General features: G+C 37.0%; 1 protein-coding gene across 1 annotated transcript in view; it reads left to right on the top strand.

The window, feature by feature from the left end:
• LOC115449650 (innexin inx1) overlaps positions 1-20,409 on the top strand; it is a 62,245-nt gene that overhangs the window by 18,738 nt on the left and 23,098 nt on the right. The window contains exons 2-4 of the mRNA XM_037444306.1: positions 7,249-7,569; positions 13,016-13,123; positions 18,285-18,440. Coding sequence (XP_037300203.1) covers positions 7,321-7,569; positions 13,016-13,123; positions 18,285-18,440 — 513 coding nt within the window. The 5' untranslated portion in view covers positions 7,249-7,320. The remainder of the gene's footprint in view (positions 1-7,248; positions 7,570-13,015; positions 13,124-18,284; positions 18,441-20,409) is intronic.

Below are 20,409 nucleotides of genomic sequence, written 5' to 3'. Positions count from 1 at the left end.
GGTCTGCTTTGCAGTACCCTCGAACTGTTTTGCATCCCCAAAATATTGTTTTAAGAAAAATTACCCTAAAAATATTAATTGTTTGTGCGACCAAAGCGCCAAATTTTCAATTTGAAAAGAGAAAGTTACACAAGTAATACAGTGTATTTCCGCTTTGAAACGGTAGTTTTTTCCCCAAAAAGACCCCTGTAAATTTCCCTCCATGCTGTTAAAATGTCCACAAATTGGTGAAGTATCTTATAGTAGTTTCTATAAGTAACTGTGACCCAGTGTTCCGATTTTGAAAATTCTTTTACTAATAGAAACATTTATTCATAAGTGAACCGATTTTGAAAATTCTTTTATTTATTTATTCATAAGTGAATCAATAAAATTATTTATATCTAATGGGTGTTAGAAAGATGTGTTACGTTTGTTTTCAGTATAGTTTCAGTCAGTGATATAGTCAAAAGGAGCCCAATTATCGACATTGCAATAATATTATTTTACGTGATCACAACGATGTAGTCGGTGTCTCGGATTTTTGTTATCGTCTTCAATTAAACTAAAGGTGTAACACTAAGGGATATTCTTGTAGCGGCTCTTGTTTGTTTTCATAGTAATATGATTAATTGTTTATATAACATTTGGTGACTAATTTATAAGTCGTCAAGATTGGGTACAGCCATGCTGTCATTTTTTATGTTTAACATAACATCCTGGTAACCATAACCGGCCACGTACTCTCAATATTACTAGTAGAAAACAACACGAAGTTTTTCTTTACAAATACTGTTTTAATATTACTGCTGAGTAAATTGTGTTAGAAAAACACCCAAAGTACTGTCGGATCTGGGAATCAAACGCACACACTCCACGCGAAGCTTGTAGATCCAAAGGCCGTCCATCTTTGGACTATAAATCTATAAATAGTATGAACGCAACTTGAGTGCGATTCTAGGAACTAGCGCGTGCATTACTCGCCCTCGAACTACGGAAATAGCTCCCTTCCCCTTACAGTTTATGGCGATCGTAAACTATATAGCTTAGTCGTTACTTGTAATCTTTGATTTAATATGGCACTATATTATTTTCAAATCATCACCAAGAACGGACAGTAGGTGTTATTTCCAAAATGACTTGCTGCGCAGGCGTCGTTCTCTCTATAAGTAGTGATACAACCCCTACAACAAATCAAATAAATTGAATCACATAGTGTTCGAAACAATGTCTTTTAAACCGCAATATCAATGCTTGTACACCCCTGGTTAGTGATAGAAATAAATAAAGCGATGACTACTACAACCCTCTTTAGTAGCCGACATTAATGATGATGGAAACCCAGTGACTCCAGAGACTGGCTGACTTGTTATAAATGACTTTGTTGACCGTGTTTATCATAGGTGAAAGGTGAAGTTATCCAAAAAGGAACCCGACGCAACATATAGGTACCTTTAAACCGCAATATATGCATAAATGCGGCCTGCAACTCTTTCTGATGATAACTAAATTCTACAGAAATTCTACACAAAGGGAAGCCGGTAGAATCGGGTTATATAGACCCTACGCCATCGTTGCTTATTAATACCCGCCCTGTATTAATTAATGCCCATTATTGAACACGGGCCCCATCTATTACTAAAAGGGTTTTATAGAATTTGAAAGCGTGAGGGGATAGTATTTCAAAAACAATAGTACAAAGAGCAACGCCTGACATGTATATAGGGCCCGAGAACAATTTAGCAATCTGTCGTAATCATTAAACCGTGACGACGCTTGGTGCAATTTTGTGGTCATTTGGCGCGCGGCACCAGTTATATTAATTGAGTTTTATGACTTCATTCAACACTTGATGACCAATTCACATAATTTAAATGAAGTTTAAGGGTTTGGGCTAAATTGTATTTGGTGGTAGTTTCGACATTTCCGTATTTTGATGTGGCTAGTAACGACATAATTAGAGCGTCAAGGGATGTTTTTAAAGGCTGATGCCCAGGATATAATTGTATGGAGTAGGCATCTCAATTCCACAGACTGAATTCATTAATTTCTTAACAGCTGTAGTGGCAGCCTTTATTAGGAAAGTGAGATCCATATGTTGGCCAATATGCTTACATCATGACAATTGCTAATTGTTTTGTAGCAGAATTAACTTGTTAGTTTATTTTAACGTATTCTTTGACCAATATATTTACTAAGTAATAATGTGAGTGTAGCACGCGATATGTTCAACTAGGTTGATGTGGCGGTCGTGGGGTGACTGTGTATAGCTCTTTGGTCTTACCCCAGCTTTGGCGGCCTAGTTGAATTGCATGCGTGGTACGACACCGCTCTGAGGCCCTGGGTTCGAATCCCGGGTGGGTCGAAGTGAAATTGGTTTTTTTGCTCAATATCAGCCTGGAGTCTGGAATTGTTGCCAGATATGGTAATAGGCTCGCCCCCTATCACATCATCGGATGGAACACACTTCGTGGAAATTGCGTGCCTTGGTCATACTTCTGCCTACACTTCGGGGATAAAGGCGTGATGTATGTGTATCTGTCCAACACAGTTGTTCATTGTATTTGAGGGTCTGTTAAAGATTTAAGATACTGAACTATTTATTAAATAAACATCAAATATTATGTAATATACAATTTATCCACTCTTATCAATACACCTGCAATTATATATAAATTTAAAGCATAATATATATATTTAACTACATAATAAGATAGTATAACGTAACGTATTCACACAAAATACAATAAAGTTATACAATTGATTAAATTATGCATCCGTCACTAAGGTCTGAGCCTTAGTAAACTACCATTGATTCTGCGTACATTACTGGTTACTGCATAGAGTGAAAGCTTCTGTGGAGCGTTTAAAATTCATGCCTATTTCGGTAGGGCTGGCACAAGAGGACAAAATAAAATAAAAAGTTAATCGGATTTAATTATAAATACTTACGGTCAAATATATTTATAAATCTATATAAATTTTATAAAACTGAAAAGTTTGGTTTTGAATGCGGTAAATCTCTGTAACTACTAAACCGATTTTGATTTTTTTTTCACTAATAGCTACATTACTTCTGAGTGCCATTGGCTATTTTTTTTATCACGGCAAAATATTTATTCCGGAAAAACTTATTCACGTGGGTGGAGACTCAGAGAGAGAAGCTAGATTCTATTTTATTGTTGTATAATTTTTTATTATTAATAATTTGTTGTACCTTTTATAGTTTTGTGAATTATTTTTATTCTTCATCTTAATGTTCGGAACAGCAAACCATCTTTTTTCACAGCTCAGGTTCCTCAGTTTTAGGTCCAATATAGTAAAGGTGTGTCGTATTTATTACAACCGGTGCGAGAATAAGATATTTTATTACAATGGGCAGGATTGACAATGTTTTAGATCTCTTGTTTGACTAGTATTTAAAGATGTTCACTTCATGTCTTGATAAGTGTTACTTAAGTAAGAGCTAAAGACTCGATAGATTTTTAAACGGGCATGGAAAAATAACCCCACAGTACCCGATAGTAAGCGAAGTAGGATCTGTATTCTACTGCAGTGTGTTGAGAGATGGTCATCCTTCGCCAGTCGACACAATTATATTAGTTGGAACTTATAAGCGGCGATAGCCTAGTTGGGTGTGGAACGGACTGCAAAGACGAATGTCCGCACGTTCAAATCCCAAGGGCACACACCTCTGACTTTTATAAAATCATGTGTGTATTCTTTGTGAATTTATCGTTCGCTTTAACGGTGAAGGAAAACATCGTGAGGAAACCTGCACATCTGAGAAGTTCTCTATAGGAATTTCTAAGGTGTGTGAAGTCTACCAATCCGCACTAGGCCAGCATGGTGGACTAAGGCCTAATCCCTCTCAGTAGTAGAGGAGGCCCGTGCTCAGCAGTGGGCAAGTATTTAATACAGGGCTGATATTATTATTATTTATTATTAATAATACGGCAATCGATAAGTAATTTAGATTATCAAACCAACTTTATAGACAAGATGTTTCTAAATACTTCTGTAAACTAGGTATTAGTGCATCAAGTCCAAAATTTACCTAGCACAAATTTTTAATGGGTTAATGCATTTAGAGTTGTTAGCAAACTAATAGTTGTGATTCGACTTTAAATTACTACATTAGCGAAAGCATTCACGGTGACCCTGTGCCCGCAATTTTGTATTATACTTACATGTTGTTAAAGTTGTATTTGAAAGCGCATCTAAATATCTTGTCACGATATATTGATTATTATAGAGTCTGCGACATATTGTTCGCAATAATTGATGTCAAAGATGGTCATTTAGAATGTATTACCACATATGTGTGGCATTTACCAAATATGTATGAATTGGTAAGGAGGTGACACTTTCCAAATTTGCACTTTGTTAAATTTCAGTCGGATATGGCCAGGTTTTTTCTGTTGGTATTTGCTGTTGATGTAAATATATGGAATGTAATTTTTTCGTAGTTTATACTTAGATTTTTTGTAAATTATTTTAAAGTAAATCAGTGTTTACTTTAATGTTGCCTTGGTCTAGGGTATCCGCACTTTCAATCCTAAATCATAGGTTTTGGGATTGTTTCTGAAGAACAATGTTATTGCACACGTTTGCGTCGTCCGAGATTGGCATTTGGGTCCTTCGATAATGATTCGTCCCCTAGCTACTGGCATTTGTGCGAGTATCGCCTCCACCCTCTGTGCGAGACGATTGGGAAACAACAGTTGCGAGGGGCTTACGATCTTAACAGTAGTTACGAAACATACGTTTAATCACGTGTAGTGAACATGCTTTGTCGGTCCAGTAAAAAATAAAATATTACGGCAGTGGTATTCACGATAATAGCACCTTCCCGAATGTGGAAAGTTTGCGATGGAACGTTCTCGAAAGACCTTGAAGTCTCCAGAATGTCGTGGAAACTCAATAACGGACTTTTATTCTATTAGAGTTATCAACCATTCCGGATCTTTCGATAATGTTCCACGGACATTGATGGTACATAAGGTCTGGTATAAAAAAGGTGCGCGGACGCTGCGAGTCAGTATTGATTGCGACGCGATCAAGAGCGATAAGCGAACTACGAGCGATATCGAAGCGTATACTGTGAATTGTGTGTGACCGCGTAGTATAGTGATTGTAACTAAGTTGGAGTATTTAATTTACGCGTTGAAGTGCTTGTGTTAGTGTTTTAGTTTTAATAAAAGCGTTTCATTGTTTGGTAGACGCGGTTCCTTATTGTTTATTCTAAACTCTATCTAGCACGTAACAATATAATCATAAATCCTTTGTGTCGTCGCGCGAATTAAATATCTTTATGGCTAACCTACTGAACTTATCGTATTTCGGACAAGACCATTTTCCCGCAAGTCACATCGAGAAAACTAAACTCAATCTGGTTCACACGTGACGTAGCATCGATTACAAGCGGAGTTAAACCGAAACGTGTTGGGCCGCGTCGTGGGTAACTGAAACAATTGCTCATTGAGTAACTTATCGGTTGTTTGCACAACGGAACGTTGTATCGACTGGCCGGTGTGGGAGTTATGGTGTGCTTGGGCCGGTTTAGTTTCACTTATCTTGCACGTTTTTAATGCAAGTTGTAGATGCATTCAGTTTTCTAACCGACATAAAAAAGGAAGGATCTTTTTTATAACTTACTTTTGCCGTGGAAAAAGCTTTCCAATGCACGGAATACGAACTAGCAATTAGACAGGCCGCCATGATTATGCCAATAATTGAGGGTTGCATGTCCGTCGATGTTTTTCTTTGCTTTCACCACACTTGGCAGTATATGCGCAATGAACGTAGCCAGAAAAAATTACTTTATTTGGCGGCTTTCGCGACTATATCAATTATTAGAATTATTAAAACCGAAAGAAGACGAATTGATAAAGGTCCGTGGAACACGCTGGATGCAGGCCGCTTCTACAGCTCGGTTGGAAATCTTCAAGGGAAGCCTATATTTATGAGACTTCCTGTGCTGACAATAGTGATGAAAAAAGTTTGCGAGTTCGATTCTCGTGTCGACATATACGTTCCATGTTCAAATCGAATCGACTCTCGTAGTTTTATACCCATAGCTTTTAATACTTATGAATTTACATTTGCATATCAGTGTTGTTTATTTACCGGTCGGTCCGTCTCCAAATGCAAATAAATCGTGTAACACGATTACGTGATACGGTCACGGACTGTTTGCGGCTATAAATCCTTTACACAAGTGATAACGGGTCGTTGAACTCATTACGTAAAGTAAAGGGTTTTCGGCGTTATTAAGTAGGAAGGATATTTTTGAAATCCCCTTTTCTGTCTGTCTGTATGTTATCGATTTTCTCAAAATATATTGAACAGAAATTTATGAAATTTGGTATTGAGATAGCTTAAGACCCTGGCAAGGTTATAGGCTACCTTCTATCCCGGGAAAATCGCGGAAAACTCCACCACGCGGGCGAAGCCGCGAGCAAAAGCTAGTATATAATACATCTCAATTTGAACATAATTGATTATGGTTTGATCTGAATCGAACTCGGGACCTCACACGTTTAGCAATTAACGAGGCAGTCACTACGCCTATGTGATACCCTGTTCATTACTTCATGCAATAAATGTGTTTTATGTCTCTCCGTCTATTTGCGTGTTTATGCTCCATAGATCGTGTTTATGTTAGACCTAAATTGATTTGCGTTTGGCTGTTTTCATGTTCTAAGTTCATGTCTGAATCGCGAGTGCGGTAGGTAGTGATATTATCAGTTGCTTCCATTAGATATTGTCTACCAGTTGACCCGACAGACGTTATCCCGTCTTAACTATAAATTTGCAGCGCACATTCTGTCAATCGCTGAAATTAACTTTTCTTAAATTTTCTAACGTTACGCTCAACTTCTTCTTCTCCAATATAACAAACATAAAAAAAATAGTGAATCGGTCTGGACCGATTCACTATTGAATCGGTATTACGCCATCACACTTGAACGACTGGTCGTTCAACTGTGATGGCGTGACCAAGGGAAACAGGGATTCATTTTTATATATATATAGATTTACAATCGAATGTAATTTTTTATGTATGTACATCGATTGCTCTGAGATTTAAGGGCGGATTTGCATGATTCTTATTTTGTTTAGTAGACAAAGTTCTTGTGATGGTTCCACAAAGATTGCGTTTAGTAAATTAATGTCTTTTACAGTGTTGTGTTTAGAACACACCTAAGTTAAACATAAGACAATAAGGCAAATAGAATTTTAATTGATGTTGTTTCCTTGTTTCAGATGCATCGACAATAACATTCCAATAAGACTGATTATATTAAGCCTATAATGAGCACAAACTGATCCACCAACATGTTCCAATTACTGGGCGGTTTGCGGGTGTACTTCAAGTACCAGCCGATAAGGATAGACAATGCCGTGTTCCGCCTCCACAACGTGTTCACTACGGTGCTGCTGCTCACGTGTTCCATGATAATCACCGCGACGCAGTATGTGGGCAAGCCGATCCAGTGTATCGTCAGCGGGCTGCCGACGAATGTTGTCAACACATTCTGTTGGATCACGTCCACTTTTACTATGCCCGATGCTTTCGCGAGAGAGGTGAGTTTTCTGATCTTGTTATATTCAATTCTTACTTATTTTCACTGATATTAATATTAACCCTTTCGCGGGCAATGCTACGGCTATCTTTGCTATAGAATAATTACAGATTCACAATCAACATTTTTAAAAGTGGTTAGAAAAACATTTTGTCCATTGTCGCGAAGGGTTATTATATGTGAAGCTTTGTGAGAATGTCTCGTTGTTAGAGAGAACTAAGAAAAACGTAGGAACTGTTGCTTTTAACGCGGTTATGGTGCTGCACTTTCAATTAGATGCAATGAAGTAATTTTGTCGTAAGATTTTTTTGACTTGATTTACGTTTGCTAACCCGACTAGGGTCAGCTTAAACTAACACACCGGACTTTTAGATGATCGCTTTAGGCGCTCGCAACCGGTGCAACAATTAATTAACCACGCTGAGGACAACCCACCAACGGGTTAAGAACCTCGGCTCGGGACGTTCAGAGGAGAGGATGGGATTACAACTATTTTTTGTTTGGACACGTCAATCTCTAGAAATATCACTCCTATTTTGAAAATTCCTTCACTAACATCCTCCAGGGCTAGAGGCTACTTATTAACCCCGGAAACTACACGGACTGAGCTGCGAGTAGAGCCTTGTGCCATATTATATTAACTACCAACGCGATAGGTTTTATAATTGCTGCCCACACCGTACGGCGGGTGTTAATGCGTTTTATGATACGAATCGCGCGAAGTTATTAATTATTATTATCGGCATCATCGCGCACAACGTCATAATCATTATGTCAACACGTGCTCTTAACATGCTCTTATATTGTTGGCCATTAACATCATCATTATGATTGCTATAAACACATTACCCTCCATCTGAGGCGTTCGGTTAAAATTATTCAGTGCAATTAAGTATGTGGTGATAACATCATTATCATCCACAATCATCAATTATTTGTTGGGTTATAAACTATAGAGATTCTGTGAACATCGTTGCAATTTGCTGATATAATAAAAAGACTGCATAAAAAGTAACTTGTGTTGGATTCTACGACCTGGTGGCAGATAGGAAGGTGCATCGGTATATTTTATACCAGCTTTTGCTTGCGGCCTCGCCCGCGTGAAAGAATTTACTAAGATAAAAGTTCCGCTACACATAAACAAACAAACTCTTCAGTTTTACAAGATAGTATAGATTAGTCTGGATATAGTATATTGCCATTTGATTGCCATAAAAATAGTCATAACGTCTACTAACTCATTTTGAGTTTATTTGTAAGGTCAGTCGTAATGAATAAAATGCACACACACATCAAGCCTTTGCCGCCAAAAGGGTAGGTAGAGTAACCAGCGCAGCCATTTTTCACCATGTTTATTTCATTCTATGATGTAATTGGTGGCGAGCCTATTGTCATATTGGGCACAGCCTTCATACTGATACTAAGCAGAATGATCCAATATTACTGCCCGATCCGAGATTTGCCCCCAGTACTTCAGAGCATTGTCTTACCGCGCACGCAATACAATTACGCTACTGAGACAGTCATGACGATGAAAAGCAGTGGCATAATTTGGCGTAAGGACGTGACATCATTCTTAAATCATATTTGGATTTCATTTTACAATGCACTTATCAAATCCTGTGAAGTTCACTCAGCCAGGATAAAAACACATTCCCTCTATGTGTCACAGTATCGTCTCCTTTCAAACTTGTTTGTTTGTGACTTTCGTCTCGACGCTGGCCCGGAGCCAAAATCTGTGCCTTCCCTTAAATTTCGATATCTTTGTCGCCTGTTGCTCATGTTTGTTATTGGAGTATTTTTAGTATTTTCGAAATTACGAGATCAGGAAGTGTTTACAGGCTTCAATTTAAGAAAAAAATATCTATCTTGAAATTACGACTGTATGGTTATTCCTCCCGTGTTCTTACGCCTAAAGGTCCACTCCTAAATGTCACCTTTAGCAGTAGCTATAGAGATTACTGCGTTTAAGCAAACAAACCCTACAATATTATAATATTGCAGATAAACGTACGCACACTTTGCTGAGTTTATTCTTATCCCATGATGTGAAGACGACTGCCATCCCTATTAATTTAAATTTCGAATCAAAAATCTCATCGTTGTCAAAAAAGGATCCCAATCTCAATCTTTGATACGATCACGCGAATAAGCTAATCAAAATACGTAATTTGTTAGCATTTCAAAATATCTTTGTTCTGATTGGTCGATTTTGACCACGGATCAAAAAAGGTGATTGGAATCGTTTAATATTTATTGTAGTTCTTTTATCTGAGAATCGATTGACAGCCTACTTACAGTTTTATTGACTAATGAGCCGATCAAAGTAACTAGACGCGACGTGGATTCAGCATCGTACAAATGTATTGTGGAAATGTTTGCGTGTAAAGCGAGCCGGGCGTGTTTATGCGGCATTGTCTCGCGGCGTGTTGTGGGTCGGCTGATAAATAAACATCAGGTTTGTCAATACGTTCCGATGTTACACGTAAGGGGTATTTGATCGATGTCTGTTGGGAAGGGATTTTATTAATTTTAACTTAATCAATACGGTAATTGGGTCGCATTTTATTACATGGGACTTAACATCGTGAAATGTGGATGTTGTACCTTTGCCTACCCTTAAAAAGGGAATCCTGATCCATCGTATGTATGTAATGTTATATATATTTATATTCGGTGTGATGACCTCATTTTACGGGGAATTGTTTTAAATTAATTTCTTACTTGTTTTGGTTGTGAAGTTTTACGGTAGTAGTCATATTATATGGATAGGCAGAAAATTACATCAGAACATGAATAATTTTAAATCATCAAGCCTTGAAGGAGTACCTAAACGTTTGAATAATTCAGACACTTTATGGGCAAAGGCATATTAAATTTACTGCTTTGTTATATGCTTAAGAAATCGATCAAAAATATAACTAAAGGTTTAACCAATAAATGACTTAATTTCGTAACAAGGGTAGAACGGGTCCGTCGTCGTCCTACACAATGAGTGTCCATTACGAGCGGGTCAATCAGACCCGTCGCATCAACTGGCCGCTTCCTGTGCACAAGATGGAGGGTTGGTCGCCCGCGGCCCGCGCCGTTCCACTATCATCCATCATTAGCAATTGTGAAATGATTGCGCATCTGCTCGCCGAATGATTTAACACGTGTCGTGGACAATCGCGGCAATTAGTCGCGGTTACTGGTTAGATTGGTATATTATGATGTATCTATCGGGGATGTTTACGTTTGGACATGTTGGCTCATTATTTTAATGTTCTATGTTGATTTTTATAATGTTGGAAATATGAGGTTTAAAATTTTAATGTGTGTGTGTGACAATAATTCACGCTTCCAAGTTTTTTTTTTATGCTTTGATTGACGAGGCGAGCTTGCTGTTCACCTGATGGTAAGCGATACGACTGCCCATATTTTATCTTTCGGGATTATTTTTGGACTGAAAAAGACATACTCATGTGAAATATATAATATAAAACTTTGTAAATTGTAATAGTGAGCCAGCTATGAGTTATTTCATGCTTTTATTTCCGAGGCAGATATTTCAGACCCTGGGTATTTAAAAGTTAATCGATGATGTGATAGGACGTGAGGCTGTTGTATACAAATTGTAATCTCAATAAAAATTAATAAGTTAATGTCTTTGTAATAGAGTATAAATTCGTGTACATTATACAATTATATCTTGTTTCTGCGAATCTACAGATATTTGGTATTGCAATTCAAGCGTCTGTGGCTGGCTAACATCCGTTTCGCCCGAAATTACTGGAATCAGATAATTAACATCTGTGCTTCCACTGCGTTCCTGGTAGTTAGTATCATATTCATGGTATTATGTCATTGCAATCAGATATTGTATTATCGAAATTCAACACTAATATTGAAGTGGGAGAGTTTGTGGGTGTTATGGCTCTTATCAATGTAAAAGGGCAGTGCAATGTGATGTCATTTTGTCTGATACGCTTTTATGATTATTTGCTGCACCATTTTTAATAAAATTTGGTGTAGGGTAAGTTTGAAATCCAAGAAAGGGCATGGCAACTTCTTTTTTATTTCTCACATTGAATTCCACTAGAGCAACTTCGGGAGAAAAAGCTAGTATCATGTCAACTGAAGGCGATGCTACGTTCTTCGACGGTCGACAGTGTTGTACTGGTTTTAGTGGATGTATCTACCTATCTTAAAATATAACTCATAATTAATGACTTACGGCCGTTTTCAATAAACGATCTCTATCTTAATCTTCGACCCCGATCCCGAAAATAAACCAATCAATAAGTTATTTGCGAGCATGTCAAAAATCTTTGTTCTGATTGGTCCATTTTCGGGACGCATCGAAAAAGAAATTGGTTTCGTTTATTGATTACAGTGGTATAATGGCGTCCAACAAGTCATTGCGTCTCTTGGATCATTATTCTAGTATGAGTAAGTTAATTCGCTGGTTCACTATCACAAGGTTCTATGTTCTATATTTTGCACAAATAGAATTATATAACAATAATATAATAAATAACTTTATTTGGCACAACAGTAAACAACTACATAATATTATTCAAATGCTAACATATGCATAATAATTGTTTGTGCTTACACAGAATTTTTAAATTTTAATTAACAGGGGGCCACAAACTAGGCAATGCCTGTATCTTGGAGCCCAGAACAGTTTTACATTATAGTTTAGTCTTAATATTCTGAGTTTCTATTACAGTAATTCTTTATTATATCGCGTAACGCAGTGCCATGAATAGAGAGAGATAGAGAAGTCTCGCATAAGTCGCAACCAATTTTTCAGACGATCCATAACCATGACCACTCCGCCAGGAGTGACCGAGAAGAAAAGATATTATATAACTCTATAATGATTTCTTATGTTTACGCGAATGTTAGACATTGAAAGAAAACTATTTTTCCGGTTTTGATCGCGATTTTTTATATTATAATTTTCTCCCGACGTTTCGAAGACTTTGCAGCCTTCGTGGTCACGGGGACACTATGTTCTATTTCAATAAAAAAATCACATAACCCCGAAATATAAAGGGGAATCCCGACTTATTTTATCAACATTAAAATTTAGAATCTGATTTTCCTACATGTAAAATTAACATAGGACCTTGTAATAGTGAACCAGCCAATTGCCAAGTCAGAGCTGTAATTGATGGCAGCAATCTGGATTGCCATTATGAGAATGGAATTGGTCACTGAGTAAAATAACAACTTTGATTTATTTCATTTGGTGTAAGTTGCTGGGTGTCGTATGCGGTTCTGTCCGCGTGAACCACCTTTCTTTGAATAAAAGTCCTGCTACTTTTCCGGGATAAAACATAGTCCAGGATATTAATCAAAATTCATCCAATCCAAACACCTTCACAGCCTTTTGAATTTATAAGTAAGAAGTATAATTGTATTTGGACTTGTATATGAAGTTTGTTTTTTTTTCTTAGGTGGGCAAGGAAGTGGCGCATCCAGGTATAGCCAACGAGTACGACAGCACACAGGAGAAGAAGTACTACACGTACTACCAGTGGGTCTGCTTCGTGCTGTTCTTCCAGGTGAGATCACCTCTCATTTGTATTTAGTACTTACTTGAGTAAAATTTACTATTAATTCAGTAGTCAAAAATGATCCAAAACAAAGTCACCTATTTTAGTTCTTCGACTAAACAACGGAATGATAATCTCACGTTTCATTATCCAATATCCCTTACTAAATGCGGATCGACTGACTGAACTAGTATCAGTCTTATAAGGCCTTTAACGTAAGAATTTTAAATTATTTTACCAAAGCATTCGGAACGAAGTCGCAAGCAAACTCTCTATTTTTGTATGTGTTAATCTTGACGTATCGGGAAGCGGAAGCATCAATCCTGCCTGCCCATTCGGAGACGCGGCGTGATGTAATATTTACGAGGTGACGGCGCACCTTACGTGAGATGACTGCCGCAGATTTCGTATCCCCATAAATGCAAATCGCTAATATTATGCGCACACAATAAAAGTTGAATCATAAAGATATGAATATCCATAGATCTAAAAAAGGTTCCGGTTTGAAGGACATTGCAGTCATTGTAATGACTGGATATTATGAGGCTTGACGTCTAATGTCAATTTCACAGTTCCTGATGATCGTTTGTGTTAGGAACCAAGGTGGTCCCTTGAAAGGCTAGTTGCTCGTTTGCTAGCCTCACCCAGTGATAGCATTAATGACAAAACTGTGACTAAACCCGATGGTAATTAGTCCAAAGACGACAAGACTGGACTGACAATTAGGCATGCATCCGGATTTGTAACCGAGTCGTCGAACTGTACTTCCGTAATTGATGGTGATCCTAATTGTATTCGCACAGTACAAATTGATCCGTTATGTGAGTGCTTAGTTTCCCAGAGGCCCAATCTTCTATCTTTTTGTGATTTCTTACTCCAAAGGGTTTAGTTTTGCGTTATTAGAAGTAGTCATCCGATCAGAAATCTTCGCAGCGCATTAACACACTTAATATACATAATATTTTAATGCAATTATTATTGGAATTATACCCATAAAGATTAGGCAAGTGCTGAGGTGTTTGGGCTTTCGGATTACACTTACCTACCATACAGAACGGATCAGCCAGCAGCCACGAAAAGTTTTGTGATATGTACCCTGGGGATACCGCAGCTGGATCTTCTTCAAATATATTAATAATACTGGCGTTGTAGGTGTTTATGAGTTAACTTAACATTAGTTTACTCATGCTGGTAATAGGCTATATTTTATATCTGCCCGGATAGCGACTACCGTACACAAGGTGTTACAACCAGCCACAGTCGCCTACGTAAGTGTGTCGCGTTCCAGGATCAGCCTTTGTATATCCGGTTACAACAGGCCGGCATAATTGTGTCGACTGCTGAGGGGTAATCATCTCTCATCGGTCGACATTCTATTGGACACCACTCCACTTACCATCAGGTACAGTGGGGTCGCTTTGCCGTGCAAAAAATTGCGTGATTCATTATCGTCAGCCACATAAGATCTACTGCTGCATAGGCTTTGTCTAAGGATACCCAGAGATATAAATACTTCATTGCCGGTCTTTCTTGGCTTTAGGAATCGTGGTACCTTAACTTTAATAAGTGGAGAAAGATGATGTAATGCTAATAAAGAAAATCAAGCGAACCGACTTAAGTGAGTAAAATGCTGATTAATGATTCAAATGTCTATGTATCTTGTTTGCTGTTAGTCATTGTCGTAAGTGTCTTGAAGATGTATTCGTAAGTCGTGTTTCATATATTAATAATTGTATGTCTTTTTACTTCGCTGGTGACATACCCGACTGCATTAATAAATATCGTCGCTTCAAACATATCTAAGCAACAATTAGTAGACTTTTGAGAAGTGTGTATTAAAGTTTTGATTTGAATAAGAATATTCATAATAATCAAACTATTAACTTCATAAAAATATAGTCTAATGATGTTAAATTTGTCCTAGAGCTACAAAATCTAGATCAAACGACGCACAAAACTCTGGTAATTCCAATTATTTATATAACTCATTTTCGGAATATTTGTCGCTTATATGTGATTTCTAATTAAGCGTCGATATATTGAAGTTATGATTGCGTGGACTTCGATTCCTTTGTCATTCCTTGTATAAAAAATCCACTCTCCGGATAAGATGAAGTTACATTGTATTCAGTAAACAATAGTGCTGTTGTTTAAGGCAAGAACTGATCTATCGTAATGCACTTTCCTTTTAAGGATCATGAAAGTGTACACCTGGCCGATATGATACAGAGGAAGTTGGGTGCACGTGTTTAGAAAATATGCATCATGTACCGTTGATTCTTGTTAATAGTTAAGCTTGACATTAATTCCTGATCGCTTTTTTATATTTATTTCAAAAATGGACCAATCGCAACAAAGATTCTATTTACATACTTACAAATGAGTTATATTGATTGGTTCATTCTTGGAATTGGATTGAAGATTGAGATTGGGATCGGTTATTGAAACCGGCTGCTAGTGACAGTGTTTTTAAACTGTTTCTAAAGGAGGAAGGTTTATATGTTTTAATTGTTTTATTGAATGTTTGTTTAATTATATTTTTATAACCCATGATCCAATTTAAATGATTCTTTTTGAGGTCGGTTTCGTATAGCTTCGAGATTATTCCTTTTTTATTTCATTGTTTTTATACTGTGAAATGTAAGGTTTTGGTTTGAATTCCGGTATGAGCAACTAGAATTTGTAGAAGAATTTCGAAGGCACTTTCGCATTTTAGATAGGAGTTTCACGCGAACCAAGCCACATGTAACGGCTAGTATTTAATAAATTACATAGTCAATGTACTACATACAAACATAGTATCATGCCTTTATCCCATAGAGGTAGGCAGAGACTATGGATTGCCACTTTGCATGATCCTGGCATACTACTCGCGCTTCCTCCACCTTCATTAATCTTTTCATGCATTCCCTCCGGTTCCGGGTACTTTTGACCTGGCCTTTATTGAGAATGTCAGATATCTGACATTCGAAGGTTCGGTGCGGTCGACCCCTACCAGCTCTTCCATCCACATTCGTCTTATAAACCCTCTTTGTCAGTCTCTTATCATCCATCCTCTCCAAATGCCCAAACCACCTTACCGTAGTCAATGTGCTGAAGATCATAATATGTTAAGTAAACAAAACTATTTTTTTATGTCTACTACGTTCTATTCTTATTTCTCACGTACCTTGGAGTTTGCCTTAATTCTTATTTGTCCTTCCGTATTACGTCATTGTGTATGTAAAAACATTAGGAAGCGTTTAATTATCGTACAAAACGAGGTAAGAATTATATGCGTCAACACTACTTAGTTAAAGATATATATTTAAATGTAGAAAAAGTATTGTTATGAGCTATAGACTGACTTACGTATTATCGTAAGCGCCATGCTGAAAATATAGGAACATCATTGGAATTTCATACGCTAGACATGTTTTAGTGTGGGGCTAGGACTGTAAAAGTTGGGAATATTCATATTTATGTATGAATAAATGTGAATTTTGCTAGGCGGGACCCTAGGTCCTGAATTAATTTGTATTCTTAATAAGTGTGCAGTAGGACGCAATCGGATCCGCGGAGAAATGATATTGTTCTATGGGGAAAAGCGGTGATTAGGAACATTGTATATGGTATACGTTTAATATTTATTTTTAGAAATCATTTGGCAGGTAATCAATTATTCGATCTAGATAATTTTAATACGAATCCAACAAACCTTGACATAGCTCAAAGTGTATTCCCCCATGCGCCCAATAGGTGTAAAATAGTCGTAACGCGGCGGTCACGATCGTATAATCGTGTCGCGGACAATTTGGGTCGGTGTGCTGTCATCTAACGGTAGTGATAGATGACGCGATTTAATGCCCGTGTTTGGTTATTCTAGAGTCGTTTTGACATGAAGTGGTGGGATATTTCTTTTTATCTTCTCTTTGCGTCGATTCCTCATTGCTGGAGGTCGTAAGTCATCAGGGAAACAGTCCTCCGTGCACGATGTTGTGTTATATGTTCCGTTTTTTGGCGATTTGAACAGCTTTAGCCACATTAATGTTGAGTGTGGTGCGAATCCGATTCGTCCAGCGCATTGGATTCCTGCCTCTCGATCTCTTACTCTCCATTTCTTTGCACGGGCACGCTCCAATATCTCCACTGCAGCTGATAGGTGGAGTGGCGTCCAAATTGAGTATTGAATTTTGAGATATAATCTTCATTTATGCTGGTTTGTTTGGAATTGGATGTAACACAGGCAAATAAAAGTATTCAAAAATTACAAACGTTTTGTATTCCAAATTCAATAATTTTCTTTGTAAAGAAAAAATAATTATAAGTATTTTTAAATAACCTATGTTTAAGTACGTAAGTTAGTAAACCTTTGTTAACATATTTTTAAGATTTCAAGACGATAAGATGAATTAATTTTATAAACTATCCGCTCGTAATTGGCTTATTTATTGTATTCATTTCGTCCTATATTTGTTTGTTTTTGATACCTGTGAGCTACCTAAATATAATAAAAAATAAATAAATTACTGATTGTAATTAATATTGATAATTATCAGTCATAATTATAATAATATAATAACATCAGCCCTGTATTATATACTTGCCCACTGCTGACCACGGGCCTCCTCTACTACAGAGAGGGATCAGTCATAAAATTTGAATAAATAATTTGAATTTTTCTTTACAAAGAAAATGATTTATTATTAAAAACATCCTGTTATTGAAAACACGAAATATCCTTACAAAGCTTGTTTACTGAGGAACGACTAAGGAAAACTATTATTTTCGTTATAATACTTGGAATTATTTCTAAACTTGGTATTCGTAATAATTTCCCTTTATTATTATTTAATAGTGTTTTGCGGTTAAGCTGGAATCTTGTGAGAGAACGACTTTTCCTTTTCAAAAGTTACGTCATCCCAATATGTATTTGCAACTTTACTTCGTTCAGCAAAGATTTTCCTTATTTAATCCTAGAACAAAGAAATATTTGAATTTAAACACTAATTATCCGGAACATATTTTTATGTTTCGCAACGTTTTGAGGAACTGTTATAAATTTAAAAGCCTTCTGATGTTTTTTATTTTTAAATCGCCATGAATTAATTAATATATTCATTTAAAAAAACATGAATGTCGCACAGACACAACAACATCTAACATATTGAATAATTTCTTCTTTCTCCAGGCTATAATGTGCTATACGCCCAAGTTCTTGTGGGACGCGTTCGAGGGTGGGTTGCTGCGCACCATCGTGATGGGGCTGAACGTGGGCGTTTGCCACCAGGAGGAGAAGGACAAGAAGAAGGACGTGCTCATCGGGTACCTGCTCAGGCATGAGAGGGTGAGTTACCTTTAGATATTGTAAAGATCCTATGTACTAGGTACTAGTGGCAAAGAGTGAAATTTTTGAATAGATAACCCGAGGTAAGAATGCCTTAGTTATCATATCGCGGTCAATTTAACAAAAACCAAGATAAATGTAAACAAACCTAAAAGGAAAAGCGGTACGAATCGGATTGTATGGACGCTTCGTCACTGAAAAAAAAAAATAGGCAATGATTACAATATTATTCATTGGTCCGGTGTCTTATCTATTCAGATTTGTACTTTGACTCCTAATAATTAACAGGACTCATTATCATAAGTTGCTGCATACATCGAAGTGTTCTCTTATTCCTTAATTAATTTATGTATACCGGTAGGTATTAACTTGTAGGAGGAGTTTGTCAATAATATTTGAATATGTTATTTGTAAACACTAATTTATAGTATTTCATAAATTCATTTTCTGTCCACGATACCTTCTCTTTAATAGCTAGAAATATAGGTTATAGTAATACAACAAAACGGCACACCGAACAATAGCACGTGAATTCAATAACTCCGAACGGTTGCAAGTAGGCAAATTAAAAACATTCTTCGAGCACAATTGCTATTCGTCGCGGCGCATCTGTGGGAATACGCCTTTCCTGCGACGCGAGGTGCGCGTGCGCAGCCTGCGTAATCAACCCTCGCCCGTTTCGATTGTTGTGCCGTCTGACACATTCCTAACTGGACGGTAGTTAGTTAGTCTCTGAATTTTATATTTAAAATATTTCCCCAGTTAATTAAAATTTTCCAACCGTTTGCTAGAGGAAAATGGGGAACTTTCCACAGGTAGAAGGATAAAGACAGATTAATGTTTCCAGAAACCCGACAGGCTGTACTGCTCGAGGTAATACAGTGCGCGTCATTGTCGATTTTAGCTTGCAGAAGTTAAAGTGACTGGTCTCAAAAATAAGCTAAAATAGCGATACCTTCGGCCTTAGACTTAATTGAAATAGAATATTAGGCGTTGGCCGAAAATAGAGTACTTACCAACTTTTGATCTGAATCGTTAAAACAAATTATTTAAAAATATACAGTATTATCATGTAATGACGAATTCGTGCTCGGAGTAGTAGCAAGGGTCGGGCAACCAGCAACGCTCTGTCTTTTGATGCGACAGCTGCATTGTTCAGTCAGTGCCTGTATTAATAAAAGATGGTGTATTTTTTATTCTTGCATGCATTTGCTATAATCAGTTTTTTTTAGTACGAGGGCGATTAGTAACAAAAGTACTCTTGTCTTTAATCGACAATTAATCATAAATTACATTATTTAAAATAAATTATATTCTATCTACTTCTAAAAGGAAATAAAAATCCATAACAATCTACAGAGTATCTAGATTGTTAAATTGTTTCATCACTGTAACAATGGTTAAATCAGATTTCACACAATCAATCCTTCATACTTCTAAAAAAATCTGATCGTGACACTCGATCGGTTTCCTAAGAGACAACTCGAGTTTTTTGTCTACGGTCATTGGCCACGGTTGCCCGTTGCTCGGAACTTGTTACGCAATGTACCACTTTGACGTACATCGAACAGTTTCTATTCACATTCAGATTTCTTTAATCTTCCGCTTACGAAATGCCGTTACTCTGTACAGAAATTAGAAGATTAATTTCGGTGTAATGTGCATTCGTATTTGATTTATTACTTTGCTGTAACGGTTGAAATATAAAACCTGGCTCTCACTGGAAAAAATTCTCGCTCCGTAGAGTGAAGTGTAATATCAAAAAAATCTGTAACTTTTATAAATACAACTAGAAATGAGAATTACTTGGCGTTTAGTATAAATGCGGAACAGTCTGGCCCATGCAAGTAGTTCTTTAGTAAATCGGGTTCTTTAGATGGTACATGTTTGTTGGCCAAAAGGCATCCATCTAAGGCATTATTTATTTCTTCCACCAAGCAGCAGTATGCAAGCGTCGTTGCGTTCAGAT

Source organism: Manduca sexta, chromosome 28 (assembly GCF_014839805.1).
Source record: "Manduca sexta isolate Smith_Timp_Sample1 chromosome 28, JHU_Msex_v1.0, whole genome shotgun sequence".
Lineage (NCBI taxonomy): Eukaryota > Metazoa > Arthropoda > Insecta > Lepidoptera > Sphingidae > Manduca > Manduca sexta.
The sequence above is the reverse complement of the archived record's forward strand: the minus strand, read 5'-3'. Positions and strand labels throughout refer to the sequence as shown.